The 14164-nt window shown below is 39.5% G+C and overlaps 1 protein-coding gene across 4 annotated transcripts in view; it reads right to left on the bottom strand.

Moving 5' to 3' along the window:
• The window catches only part of LOC123506917 (inversin-like), a 170211-nt gene that overhangs the window by 17305 nt on the left and 138742 nt on the right, over window positions 1-14164 (bottom strand). For all 4 annotated transcript variants that reach the window (XM_045259331.1, XM_045259332.1, XM_045259334.1 and 1 more), the window contains one exon: window positions 9631-9818. In XM_045259331.1, coding sequence (XP_045115266.1) covers window positions 9631-9818 — 188 coding nt within the window. The remainder of the gene's footprint in view (window positions 1-9630; window positions 9819-14164) is intronic.

The following is a 14164-nucleotide window of genomic DNA, read 5'->3' as shown; positions in this document are numbered from 1 at the left end:
CCACGCCACCGTTTCATGAACCCTCCACGTTACCGTTTCATGAAGCCCCGCTACTGTCCCGAAGTTGGATTCACGCGGACCCTTTCGACTCAACCGAAAGTGTTGAGCCAGCTCTTAGCTTTCTGGAATGCAAGTTGAGATCCAAGCCTCAACCAGTGAACACAACGCCTCTTGGGTCTACCGTGGGATCACCCATCACCCAGCACTTCACCACTGCGACACCGCATAAGTATCACTTCCCCTCGTCCGTGCTTTCCACATTGCCTCTATATAGGATTAGGATTATTGTTAGGTATTAAGTTGGGTTCTTTATTGTTGTATTTATTACTGTGTTATATGTATATGTGTATGTCATTTTCCTGTGTTTCATTTTATATATCTGTGTTTCATGTTTCATGTTATATCTATGTGTCAATTTATTATCTTTTTATGGGTTATTAAAATAGCTTTTAAAGTGCCCCTTTGCATTTCCTCACCAGTTGAACCTGCAGTGTTTTTTTTTCATTTTTTCATATTTTTATGATTATTGTTATTGTTCACCGGCTCCCTTCATGATGCCAATCTTACCAGTTTAACCGGTGAACGTAACATTGGATCCAGTAATTGTTCTTTACATTCTTTTAACACCCAGCCTGATACACCATCTGACTCCATTGCTTTTCTGACTTCCAACTTATCCAGTAATCTTCTAATATCCTCTTTGTGCACTGCAATCTCCTGTAATCCTTGGCAATCCAATGTCCTATTAGGTTCTGTGAAATCATCTTCTGCAGTGAATACTGTTTTGAAGCTCTCATTCATTATTTCACACATTTCCTTCTCTGTTTGGTGTGTCTTCCCTTCTTTAATTATTTTTTCAATTGTTTCCTTATTCTTTGTTTTGCCATTTATAAACTTGTAGAAAAGTTTGGGTTCATCCTTGCTTTTATCCACTACATCCTTCTCAAACTTTCTTCCTTCCTCTCTCCTTACTCTAATATATTCATTTCTAGAATCCTTGTACTGCCAACTTTTATAATCATTTCCCTGCTTTAAGAGTTTCTTTCACGCTTTATCCTTTGCCTTTTTTGCTTGTATACATCTAGCATTGTACCAAGTATGGATTTTTTTCTGAACTTTATAAACAAGAACAAACTTTTTTAGTCCTTCATTGTATTTCTGTAAGAATGTCATATTTCTCTTGTACAGTCTTCCTACACATAATATCACTCCACTCAATATCAGCAAAATAACTCCTTATGTCAAGGCTTTCACTCACGGTCGGTTTGCTCCCAAAGACGAGATTACATTATCCCTGTCTCAGGAGTTTTAAGGGTCTGGATATTAAGAGAAAATCTCACCCTACCCAGCCATCCATGGCCTCTACTCACTGCACAGCACAGTTATAATTCTGCTTACCTCCAACAGTCTCCCAAGGCTTCACTTTGGTGTTATGATCAGTTACATGAATAATTGGAATAATTCAAAAGCAAGACATAAATAAACTTAGGTATATTACATAAAGAAAATATAGGCAATGCATGAAATAATAAAAAAATAACATATCAATGGTAAACATACAGATCATAGAAAAATATTAATTTCATAAGAATTAACCCTGGGGACAACACTACTCCAGACCAGGGGTCCCCACAAATCTCAGCTGATATAAGATCCAAGGTCACAGCTGGACGCATGGATTGCAATCAATCAATACTCTCAAAATTAATCACTAACTCCACGTATCAAAAAATGCCATAATAACATCCCATCTACACTCCTAATTCAACACAGTATGAGCAAAAGCAAAATATCCCCAAAATCACACTCCACCACACACCCCACCTGTGCTCTCCCTCAGTTGATGCCACGACCTTCTAAAGACTCGTCACCAACCAGAAAACACCACACAACCCATGAGAAGTCTCAAAGATCCACTTATAGTCACCACTACCACTATGCAGTCCTTCCCACTCAAATGCCACTCTACATCACCACTTGTTTTCATCACAGCTGGTCTTACCAGACCTTATAAACACCACAAAAAACCTCACAGATAACACCACCAACCTTTAGGACCGGAGCACAAACAACCAACACACTTTATATCCACGACATCAAGAAATTTCTCCAACACCACCAAAACATCCATCCCAGGAGGCGCCTGCTGAGGAAGAGAGAAACAAAAAGGAGCGCGGGCTCCCACAATGCAACGGGGGCAACAAAAAAAAAACGCATAGCCTTGCGCAAAGACATTACTTTTTATTTTACATTTAAATTCACTCATCATAAACATAATAATAATAATAATATATAGACAAGAAAATAAAGAAAAGCAAGGCACAAACCTTAACACTTAATTTTTCAAGATTCGCTCTTGCATAATTTAATCTCTCTCCTTTATAGTCCTCTCTGTTACTTATCTCACCTTCCTCCTGCATTTGCACCTCTAATGTCACATGATCACTTTTACCCATTGGACTAAGGTACTGTATGATTGGAGGGGACTCTGATTTCTTTGTGAAAACTAGGTCAAGCAACGATGGTTCTTCTTCTCCCCTGTACCTTGTTGACTCCTCCACCCACTGGTCCATTGTACTAACCATAGTCAACTGTAACACTTTCTCACTCCACTGCCCAGCATTATCCATTACTTCCATCTCTTTCCAGTTTATTTTTTTACAGTTGAAGTCTCCAACTAAGAGTATTCTTCTATCTCTTCTTATCATGTTATCTAGGCACTTTATCACCTCTCTTTGCATATCTTTATGCTCTTCTGATCCCCATGTATTAGTCTTTGGTGGAACATATGTAACTGAAATTTTTCTTTTCTTCAAATCTTCTGTTCTGATTGTTACTCCCATTATTTCTACCTTGTCCTCACCATGTTGCTCTTCTGATCCCCATGTATTAGTCTTTGGTGGAACATATGTAACTGAAATTTTTCTTTTCTTCAAATCTTCTGTTCTGATTGTTACTCCCATTATTTCTACCTTGTCCTCACCATGTTGCACAACATCCTCCACACATATACTGTCACGAACCATTATTAGCACTCCTCCTCCCCCTTTATCCTTCCTGTCCCTCCTCCATGTATTATATCCCTCCTCTTTAAAGTTGACATGGATCTCTTTTTTTAGTTTTGTTTCAACGATGCACATTACATCCGGCTTTTTCTCTTTCAAATAATCCCGAACTTCCAATATGCTTGATAACAACCCATCTATGCTAGCATAAGTCACTCTTAATTTATTGCCTCCTCCACGATCTCCTCTTTTTTACTTAGGTACCATTTCTTTAGTCTCATATCCAGAACCCTCCAGTAAAAATTCTTCTTCTCTATCTCTGTTCTTTTCTCGTTTTTTTCCTTAGCTTCACTTCTTAACACTTTCTCCTTTTCCCTTTCCTCTAAGTTCATATCTCTTTTTATCCAGATTTCCTTGTGATCAACATCATCGGCCAGCTTCCCTTTTCTAGCCATAATTTCCTCTACAGCCACTTGAGATCTCATTTTCACTTTCATTGGTCTCTCTTTTTTTTTTTTTTTTTTTAAGATCTATAGCACCTGTAGGCACACTTGAAGAGTGTATTGGAAGCGCTGTTCAGCTTCCGCCCATTAATGGCGCAGGCAATTTTATTTATAGTGGTACCCATATTAGGGCCCATATCACCACCCAAGCTCATCTTGGGTGTAACCACCTAGAGCCTGGGTATCATGGTGACATGTAGGTAACTTTAAACCACTCGACAAATGGCAAAGTGTTTAAGGCTGTACGTGGTGGGATTCGAACCTACGCATGGACGTCTGCCCGATCCCACGCTCACCACCTTATCCACTATGCCACCCCCTTCATTGTACCTTCCTAGCCTAATCACTTCCTCCACCTCCTGGTCAAATTTTTGTGTGCTGTCTTGTACTCATTTGATAACATTTTTGGCTATTTCCCTTTCTTCACGTTCTCTTGTGAATTTATTTGGGTTTTTCTTTTCTCCCATCCTGTAAATCATGAAGCTTATTTTCTTGTCCACTGCATCCCACACCAAATCATCTTTCTCTTTAATAACTTTGATTACAGCAACTTTTGTGTTCTCCTGAATTTGTCTCCTTACCACTTCTGAAAATTTGAAGTTTTCTTCTTCTTGCTCCTGTTTCCATTAATTTCTTAGTTCCTTCAACTTGTTATCATCTACTCCACCTTCTGCCCTGTCTGTAATCCCATGTGATTTTTAGAGTGTAATTTTGCTTCCTTATTCCAAAATCTCCTCTTTTAATTCCTGGTTTATTCCACTGACCTTCTCACATTCAGCTATTCTCAATTTCAGGACTGTGTTCTCCATTAGTAGTTGGTCATGTTTGTCCATGAGACTGGACATCACCTTCATATATCTTAATTTTCTTTCTACACTAATAAGCTTTCTCATATTACCTCATTCACCCCAGAAACCCGAGAAATCCTTTTCCATAGTATCTTCAGTCAATTTCCTTAAGCCAATAGGGGTTTCTATAAAGCGTTGGTTTTCACTTGGCGTATGTTTTGGTTCCGCCATGCACCTGGCAGCGCTACTTGGTTCCATCTCTCTCTCGTTATTCATTCCTTAGCTATATGTGATCTAACAATTATTTCATTTGGAGATAAGAGAACCTATTGCCCCCTCTCTCCCTGTACATATGTTTAGGCATGAGTCCAAGTCCTTTTGTAATAATCTCTGCGAGCTACTCAGATGTGTACGTTCTGCTCGATGGCTCCACTCCGTGAAATAATGAATGAGAGCTTCAAAATGATGTTCACTGCCGAAGATGATTTCACAGAACCTAATAGGACATGGGATTGCCAAGGATTACAGGAGATTGCAGTACACAAAGAGGATATTGGAAGATTATTGGACAGGGTGGTCATGTGTATTAAACTTATTAAGCTTCTATTCGAGTTATTACAGGACTTGAAAACAGAGATGGATGGGTAGACACAGTATACCTGGATATTAAAAAGGCTTTTGATATAGTCCCTCATGGAAGACTACTTTGGAAACTAGAGAACATAGGAGGACTGCGAAGAACTTTGCTAGAATGGACAAGAGATTATTTGAAGGATAGGGAAATGAGAAATGTGAACAGAGATACATACTCAACTTGGGGTAAAGTAACTAGTGGAGTTCCACAAGGATTATTGTTAGCCCCCATTATGTTTCAGATTTATGTAAATGACATTCACATTGAGATAAAGTTATATAAATTTATTAGTAGATGATGCAAAGCTGCTAAGAGTTATCAAAACCAGAGAGGACTGTCTGTTGTTGCAGGAAGATATAAACAAGATCTATGAGTGGAGCAGGAAGTGAAAATTGGAGTTTGATGTCAAGAAATATCACATAATGGAACTAGGAAAGAGTAAGAGAAGACCAGTATGGAACTATTTGATGGGAGACGAACAAATAATGAAGATTAAAGAGGAAAAATATCTGGAAGTGATCATACAGGAAAATCTGAGCCCCGAAAAACACACAAGCAAGATATATGGACTATCATATAATATATTGACTAATATAAGAGTGGCATGTCATTACATGGACAAAGATATGATGAAAAAAATCATCACGAGCATGATACGTCCAAGGTTAGAATATGCAGCAGTGGTATGGTCTCCGAGCTCTACAAAGATTATAAGAAAATTGGAAGGGATACAAAAGATTGCTACAAAGATAGTGCTGGAATTAAAGGGCCTCACATATGAAGAACGACTGAAGGAAAGGGGACTACCAATCTTACTAGATACAAGAGAACGTGGGTACCTAATAACAATGTATAAGATAGTAAATGATATTGAAAAGATAAACATAGAAGACCTGGTGCTGTTGACAAAAGATGGAAGGACAAGAGGACATAAAAAGATCAGGATGAGGCAGTGTGTAAAGGATATTGGAAAATACACCTTTCCACACAGAATGGTGGAAAAATGGAATGCATTGGATAATGAAGTTGTTATAGCACATAATATGCATAACTTGAAGGAAAAAATAGATAAATGGAGATATGGAGACAGGACACTATGAGCCCCACTCAAACCCTGTACAATACAACTAGGTAAATACATACACACACGATCAAACTCACATGTGTTCCCTCAAATTTATGCCTCTCAATCTCAATGCCATAGAGATTGAGAGGCATGCCTTAGAGTCTAAGGCATACCTGGAGTATTCCACCTGCCGCCCGGTGGAATACTCCAGGAGAGGTACTTACGGGGATGTAGGCAGTGCTGCAGACTGAGTGATTCCCCGTGTCCTCTCTTCCCGGTTCCCTTTGTGGTCTCATTTATACAATTGAGCAGCTGCAGCCTGCCCTCTAAAGACAACTTCTACTACTTCCTACACTACACTACAACACCTTACACTTTTACACTCTCTTCAAATCAAAATTTAATAATGGCTTCACCACGCCCTGCCTCGGAGTCCCCTCTGGGGGGGACCATAAATGTCCCCAGGTCGGACTGCCCCTCTGCTGTCGACCTTGGGTGTCTTGACACTTCATCTAATACTTTCACTATTAATTTCTGCAACATTCGTGGCCTTCGTTCTAATTTTCAATCTGTGGAACACCACCTCTCCTCTACTAAACCTCATCTTCTCTTCCTAACGAAACACAGTTGTCTGTGACTACTGACAGCAGCCGCTTTTCTGTTCCCTCCTACTTGCTCTATCCTCATTTTCAATCCAAAGCTGGATGTTGCGCATACGTGCGTAACGACACCACTTGCTCTCGTGCCCACAATCTTGAATCTTCAGAATTTTCTACCATCTGGCTAAGACTTCAATGTCACTCTCTAACTAAATTCATCTGTGCTGTATACCTCTCACCTAATTCCTCTGACTATGTAAAATTCTTTGACTATTTGACTTCCAAGGTGGAGCACATCTTATCTCACTTTCCTTTTGCTGAGATCTCCATTTTAGGGATTTCAATGTTCACCACCAGCTTTGGCTTTCATCTTCTTTCACTGACCAACCTGGTGAACAAACCTTCAACTTTGCTATCCTTCATGACCTAGAGCAGCTAGTGAAGTTCCCTACCCGTATTCCTGACCGCCTTGGAGACACGCCCAACATTCTTGATCTTTTCCTAACCTCCAACCCTTCTGCTTACTCTGTTAAACTTTCCTCTCCGTTGGGCTCCTCCGACCACAATCTAATTTCCGTTACCAGTTCTATCACTCCAGTGCAGCCTCAGGACCCGCCTAAGCGGAGGTGCTTCTGGCATTTTAACTCTGCTAAGTGGGAGGAACTAAGGCAGTACTATTCTGATTTCCCTTGGGATGATTATTGTTTTCATGTCAGAGATCCTTCTCTTTGTGCCGAGCGCATAACAGAGGTGATTATCTCTGGCATGGAGCTATACATTCCTCATACTTTCTCTAACCCTAAAGCTAAAAAGCCTTGGTTTAACTCTGCTTGTTCTCGTGCTGTCAATGATAGAGAGCGGCTCACAAACGGTTCCGTAGCCATCCAACTGCTGAAACTCATGCCCTATATATTTCTGCCCGTAATCATGCCAAATCTATTCTCCAACTTACTAAAACTCTTTCATCAATAGAAAATGTCAAAGTCTTTCCAATTCTAACTCCTCTCGAGATTTCTGGCATCTAGCCAATAATATCTCTAACAACTTTACTTCTTCGTCTTTCCCTCCTTTACTTCATCCAGATGGCTCTACAGCTGTCTCTTCTTTTCTAAAGCTGAACTCTTCGCTCAAACCTTTGCTACCAACTCAACTTTGGATGATTCTGGGCATATTCCTCCTACTCCTCCACCCTCTGACTACTTCATCCCTAAAATTAAAATTCTTTATAAAGACGTTTTCCTGGCCCTCTCTGGCCTTGATTCTCGGAAGGCTTACGGTCCGGATGGAGTCCCTCCTGTTGTTCTCAAAAACTGTGCTTCCGAACTCGCTCACTGCCTGGTCAAACTCTTTCATCTGTGTCTCTCTACTTCTATTTATCCTTCTTGCTGGAAGTTTGCTCACATTCAACCTGTCCCTAAAAAAGGTGACCACTCCAATCCTTCTAACTACCGCCCTATAGCTTTGATTTCCTGCCTTTCTAAAGCCTTTGAGTCTATCCTTAATAGGAAGATAATGAGGCATCTATCAGCTCACAACCTTCTCTCTGATTGCCAGTATGGTTTCCGTAAAGGCAGATCTACTGGTGATCTTCTTACTTTCCTAACTGAATCTTGGTCATCCTCTTTTAGGGACTTCGGTGAAACCTTTGCTGTCGGCCTTGACATATCGAAAGCCTTCGATAGAGTCTGGCACAAATCTTTAATTTCTAAACTACCCTCCTACGGATTCTATCCTTCTCTCTGTACCTTCATCTCCAGTTTCCTTTCCGATCGTTCTATTGCTGCTGTAGTAGACGGTCACTGTTCTTCCCTAAAACTATCAACAGTGGTGTTCCACAGGGTTCTGTCCTATCACCCACTCTCTTTCTATTATTCATCAATGATCTCCTAAATCTGACTCAATGCCCTATCCACTCCTATGCTGATGATACCACCCTGCATTATTCAACAGCGTTCAACAGACGCCCAACCCAACAACAATTAAATGACTCAAGGCGAGATGCTATAGGACGCCTAACTTCTGATCTTTCACTTGTTTCTGATTGGGGCAGAGAAACCTGGTTTTGTTCAATGCCTCAAAACTCAATTTCTACAACTATCTACTCGACATAACCTTCCAGACAACTATCCTCTCTTCTTCAATAACACTCAACTTCCCTCTCCTCTACATTAAACACACTCGGTCTATCCTTCACTAAAAATCTAAACTGGAAATTTCACATCTCTACTCTTGCTAAATCAGCTTCCAAGAAGTTAGGTGTCCTATGGCGTCTTCGTCCATTTTCTCTCCCTCCCAGCTGCTTGCTCTGTACAAGGGCCTTATCCGCCCGTGTATGGAGTATGGCTCTCATGTCTGGGGATCCACACACAGCTTTACTAAACAAGGTGGAATCTAAAGCTTTTCGTCTTATCAACTCTTCTCCTCTAACTGACTGTCTTGATTCTTTAAGTCACCGCCGCAATGTTGCATCTTTATCTGTCTTCTACCGCTGTTTTCATGCTGTCTGCTCTTCTGAACTTGCTAACTGCATGCCTTCCCCCTCCTGCGGCCTCGCTGCACAAGACTCTCTACTTCTTCTCATCCCTATTCTGTCCATCTTCCTAATGCAAGAGTTAACCAGTATCTTCACTCCTTCATTCCATACACTGGTAAACTCTGGAACTCTCTACCTGTGTCTGTATTTCCACCTGCCTATGACTTAAACTCTTTCAAAAGAGGAGTGTCAAGACACCTCTTACGTTACTGGACCCTCCTTTTAGATTTTTTTGTTTTTTCTCTTTCTACTTTCCTCTTAACAGGGCCTGGCAACCAGCGGGATTTTTTTTTTTCCAACACTTTGTTTGCCCTTGGCCAGTGCCCTTGTAATGTAAAAAAAAAAAAAAAAAAAAAAAAAAAAAAAATACCTGAATAAAAGGTGAGTTTGCAGAAAATGGTAAATTAGTATCATTCAGCTAGCACCAGTCATGCTAAAAACATTAAAATAATTTCTTTGAACCATTGTCATTAGATGCCTTATACTGGCAAACATTTCTTACCTTTTTGATGCAGCAAGAGCCTCTGCTTCCTTCCTAACTTGCCGCGTGTTAGGTAGCCACGCACCACTGATTGTATCTTTATTGCAGCCACCTCCATTATTCTGGTCACTGAGATTCCTCCTGCTTCTGACAAAACTTGTGCCACTTCCAAGTGTTCAGCAATACAGGCACAGTCATATGGAGTGTATCTGAGAATAGTATTGACAAGTAATAAAGGAGAAGTTGTGTTAGGACAAGTTTGTGAATGACCAATTTGTGGTACAACTTTTCTCTTCAGTTTTCCGTGCTTGTGTTAGATTATTAAATAGAGTTGCAAGTAACATAAATATAATTTTCCAACAATGAGAACATGATAAACTATAAACCATTCAGTGTGCTTGGCACACTGAAGGAAGACAGTGATCAGCCAATATGCTGAAGAAAAAGCTCAAAAATAAATACAGATACAGATTTTCAAAACATGCTATTTTCTAATATTGTTATGAAGTGCTATTTGTGTGTGTGTGTGTGTGTGTCGTTTGAGTGATTTGGTTGCTCAGTCCAGGTTTGTGTGTGTGTGTGTATTTATTTACCTAGTAGTAGTTTTACAGGGCCTGGGCTTTATGCTCGTGTGGCCTTGTCTCCATATCTACACTTATCCAATTTTTCTTTAAAACTATGCACACTCGTTGCTGACACCACTTCCTCACTCAAACTGTTCCAAGTCTCAACACATCTTTGTGGGAAACTATATTTTTTAACATCTCTCAGACATCTTCTCTTCCTCAGTTTCTTACTATGCGATCTTGTGCTTCTAGTGTCATATTCTTCTCTCAGGATTAGTTTCTCATTATCCAGTTGATCCATTCAGTTAATAAATTTATAAACTTGTATCAGATCCCTCTCTCTCTTCTCTGTTCCAGGGTTGGTAGATCTATAGCTTTTAGTCTCTCCTCATATGTCATCCCTTTAAATTCTGGAACCAGTCTTATAGCCATTTTTTGTACTCTCTCCAATTTCTTTATGTGTTTCTTTTTATGGGGGTCCACACAACTCCTGCACGTTCCAATCTGGGTCTTATTTTAGTACTTATCAATTTCTTCATCATTTCTTTGTCCATGTAGTGAAATGCTAATCCAATAACTAGTGTATTACACTAGTTAGTGATACCGTTCTGTAATTTAAAGGTTCTTCTTTCCTTCCGCTCTTATATATGGGAACTACCTCAGCTCTTTTCCATTCTACTGGTACTGTTCAATTTTCTATTGAGCATTTTATGATGTTGTATATAGGACTTGCTAGTTCTTCTCTACGTTCTTTTAATATTCTGCCTGAGACTTCATCCGGTCCCATTGCCTTCTCTTCATGTAATTCCATCATCAACTCTCTTATTTCAAGCTTGGTTACTTTAATTTCTTTCATATGGACAGTCTCTCTATTACCCTGTGGTCTTTCAAATTTGGATTCCTTAGTAAAGACCTCCTGAAATTTACTATTTAACAGTTCTGCCATACTTTTTGGGTCTTCCACCATCCCATTCTCTCCTTTTAACCTTTCTATTGTTTCTTTTTGCCTTATTTTTTAATTTATGAATCTGTAGAACAATTTTGGATCGGTTCGGTCCTTACATTTTTCGACAATGTCCTTTTTATAGATCCTTTCTTCTTCCTTTCTCACCTTAGCATATTCTTTTCTTGCTGTTTTGAAGTTTTCCTTATTTACTGGATATCTGTTTCTCCTCCACCTTTTCCATGCTCCATCTCTTTTCTCCTTTGCCCTAGCACACCTTGCATTAAACCAATCTTTCTTTCCTTCTTTAGGTCTATGTTTTGGGACATATCCCCTGACTCCTGTTTTGTATATTTCCAAAAATAAGTTATACTTCTCTTGCACCGTCTCTGAATTTTCCATCTCCTCCCAGTTTGCGTTTTTTAAAATAGCTCTTGAGGTTCTCAATATCAGCCTTTCTGTAATTTAATCGGTCTTCTTTGTATGATTCGTCTCTATCTTCCTTTCCCTATCTTTGTGTGTGTGTGTGTGTATTTACCTAGTTGTATTTACCTAGTTGTAGTTTTACAGGGCCTGGGCTTTATGCTCGTGTGGTCCCGTCTCCATATCTACACTTATCCAATTTTTCTTTAAAACTATGTACACTCTTTGCTGATACCACTTCCTCACTCAAACTGTTCCAAGTCTCAACACATCTTTGCGGGAAACTAAATTTTTTAACATCTCTCAGACATCGTCCCTTCCTTAGTTTCTTACTAAGCGATCTTGTGCTTCTAAAGTCATATTCTTCTCTCAGGATCAGTTTCTCATTATCCACTTCATCCATTCCGTTAATCAATTTATAAACTTGTATCAGATCCCTCTCTCTTCTCTGCTCCAAGGTTGGTAGATCCATTGCCTTTAGTCTCTCCTCATATGCCATCCCTTTAAATTCTGGAACCATTCTTGTAGCCATTTCTTGTAGTCTCTCTAATTTTCTTATGTGTTTCTTTTTTGGTGAGTCCACACAACTCCTGCATATTCAATCTAGGTCTTATTTTAGTACTTATCAATTTCTTCATCATTTCCTTGTCCATATAGTGAAATGCTACTCCAATATTCCTTAGCAAATTATCGTCTCTCTGAAAATTCTATCAATATGGCTAACCGGTTGATTATTTTCTTCCATTGTCACTCCCAAGTCCTTTTCCTTTTTACTTTTCTAGTTCTACTCCATCTCCCATCTTATAGATTCCCACTGGTCGTCTTTCACTTTTCCCATTTCCATGACATGGCTTTTGTCCACATTGAATTCCATCTCCCATTTTTGCTCCATTTCCAGATCTTGTTTAAGTCTTCCTGTACTATTTCACAATCCTCTTTTTGTTTAATGACTCTGCACAGTTTCGCATCGTCCGCAAACAGATTTATGTAGCTGTTCACTCCCTCTGGCATGCCATTTATATATACGAGAAAAAGTATTGGTGCCAATACTGACCCCTGTGGCACTCCGCTGTCTACTGTTCTCCACTTGGACTTCATATCTTTAACTATCGTCCTTATTTCTCTCCCCCTTAAGTAATTCTTCATCCATCTCAATGTGTGTGTGTGTGTGTGTGTGTGTGTGTGTGTGTGTGTGTGTGTGTGTGTGTGTGTGTGTGTGTGTGTGTGTGTGTGTGTGTGTGTTACCTAATTGTAACATACGGAAAAGAGCTATGCTCGTGTTGTCCCGTCTCCATATCTATTAATGTCCAGCTTTTCTTAAAATCATGAATATTCCTTGCGTTGACCACTTCCACGTCTAAACTATTCCATGCTTCCACCCTTCTATGAGGAAGCTATATTTTTCACATCTCTCCTATAAGTGGCCATTTTAGTTTTTCCCATGCCCTCTCGACATTCTTTCATTCCACATACACAGATCTTCCCTATCCATTTTTTCCATGCCAATCATCACTCTGTATATTGCTATCAGGTCTCCCCTTTCTCTTCTGTTTTCCAGGGTCGGAAGTTGCATTCTTTTCAGTCTGTCTTCATAAGTCAAATCTCTTAAGTCAGGCACCATTTTGTTGCAGCCCTCTGTACTTTCTCTAGTTTCCTTATGTGTTTCTTTAAGTTCAGCCCACTGTATTGTTGCATATTCAAGCCTCGGTCTTATCATTGCAGTAATTATTTTCTTCATCATTTCTTCATCTAAATATCTGACGCCACTCTTATGTTCCTCAATAAGTTCAATACTTCTCCAATTATTTTGTTTATATGTCTCTCTGGCGATAGGTCATTGGTAATTGTCACCCCAAGGTCTTTTTCTTCATGACTGGTTTTTATGTCTTCATTTCCTATCTTGTACATACTCCTGATTCTTCTTTCACTCTTGCCAAACTCTATTTTCTTGCATTTTGTCGTGTTGAACTCCATTTGCCATGTACAGCTCCATTTCCATATTCTGTCCAAGTCTTCCTGGAGTAGTGTGTGTGTGTGTGTGTGTGTGTGTGTGTGTGTGTATTTACCTAGTTGTATTTACCTAGTTGTAGTTTTACAGGGCCTGGGCTTTATGCTCGTGTGGTCCCGTCTCCATATCTACACTTATCCAATTTTTCTTAAAACTATGTACACTCTTTGCTGACACCACTTCCTCACTCAAATTGTTCCAAGTCTCAACACATCTTTGCGGGAAACTAAATTTTTTAACATCTCTCAGACATCGTCCCTTCCTTAGTTTCTTACTATGCGATCTTGTGCTTCTAAAGTCATATTCTTCTCTCAGGATCAGTTTCTCATTATCCACTTCATCCATTCCGTTAATCAATTTATAAACTTGTATCAGATCCCCTCTCTCTCTTCTCTGCTCCAAGGTTGGTAGATCCATTGCCTTTAGTCTCTCCTCATATGCCATCCCTTTAAATTCTGGAACCATTCTTGTAGCCATTTTTGTAGTCTCTCTAATTTTCTTATGTGTTTCTTTTTATGGGAGTCCACACAACTCCTGCATATTCCAATCTAGGTCTTATTTTAGTACTTATCAATTTCTTCATCATTTCCTTGTCCATATAGTGAAATGCTACTC

Source organism: Portunus trituberculatus, chromosome 21 (assembly GCF_017591435.1).
Source record: "Portunus trituberculatus isolate SZX2019 chromosome 21, ASM1759143v1, whole genome shotgun sequence".
NCBI classification, from domain to species: Eukaryota; Metazoa; Arthropoda; class Malacostraca; order Decapoda; family Portunidae; genus Portunus; species Portunus trituberculatus.
Note: the sequence above shows the minus strand (reverse complement) of the source record. Positions and strands in the feature narration are given on the sequence as shown.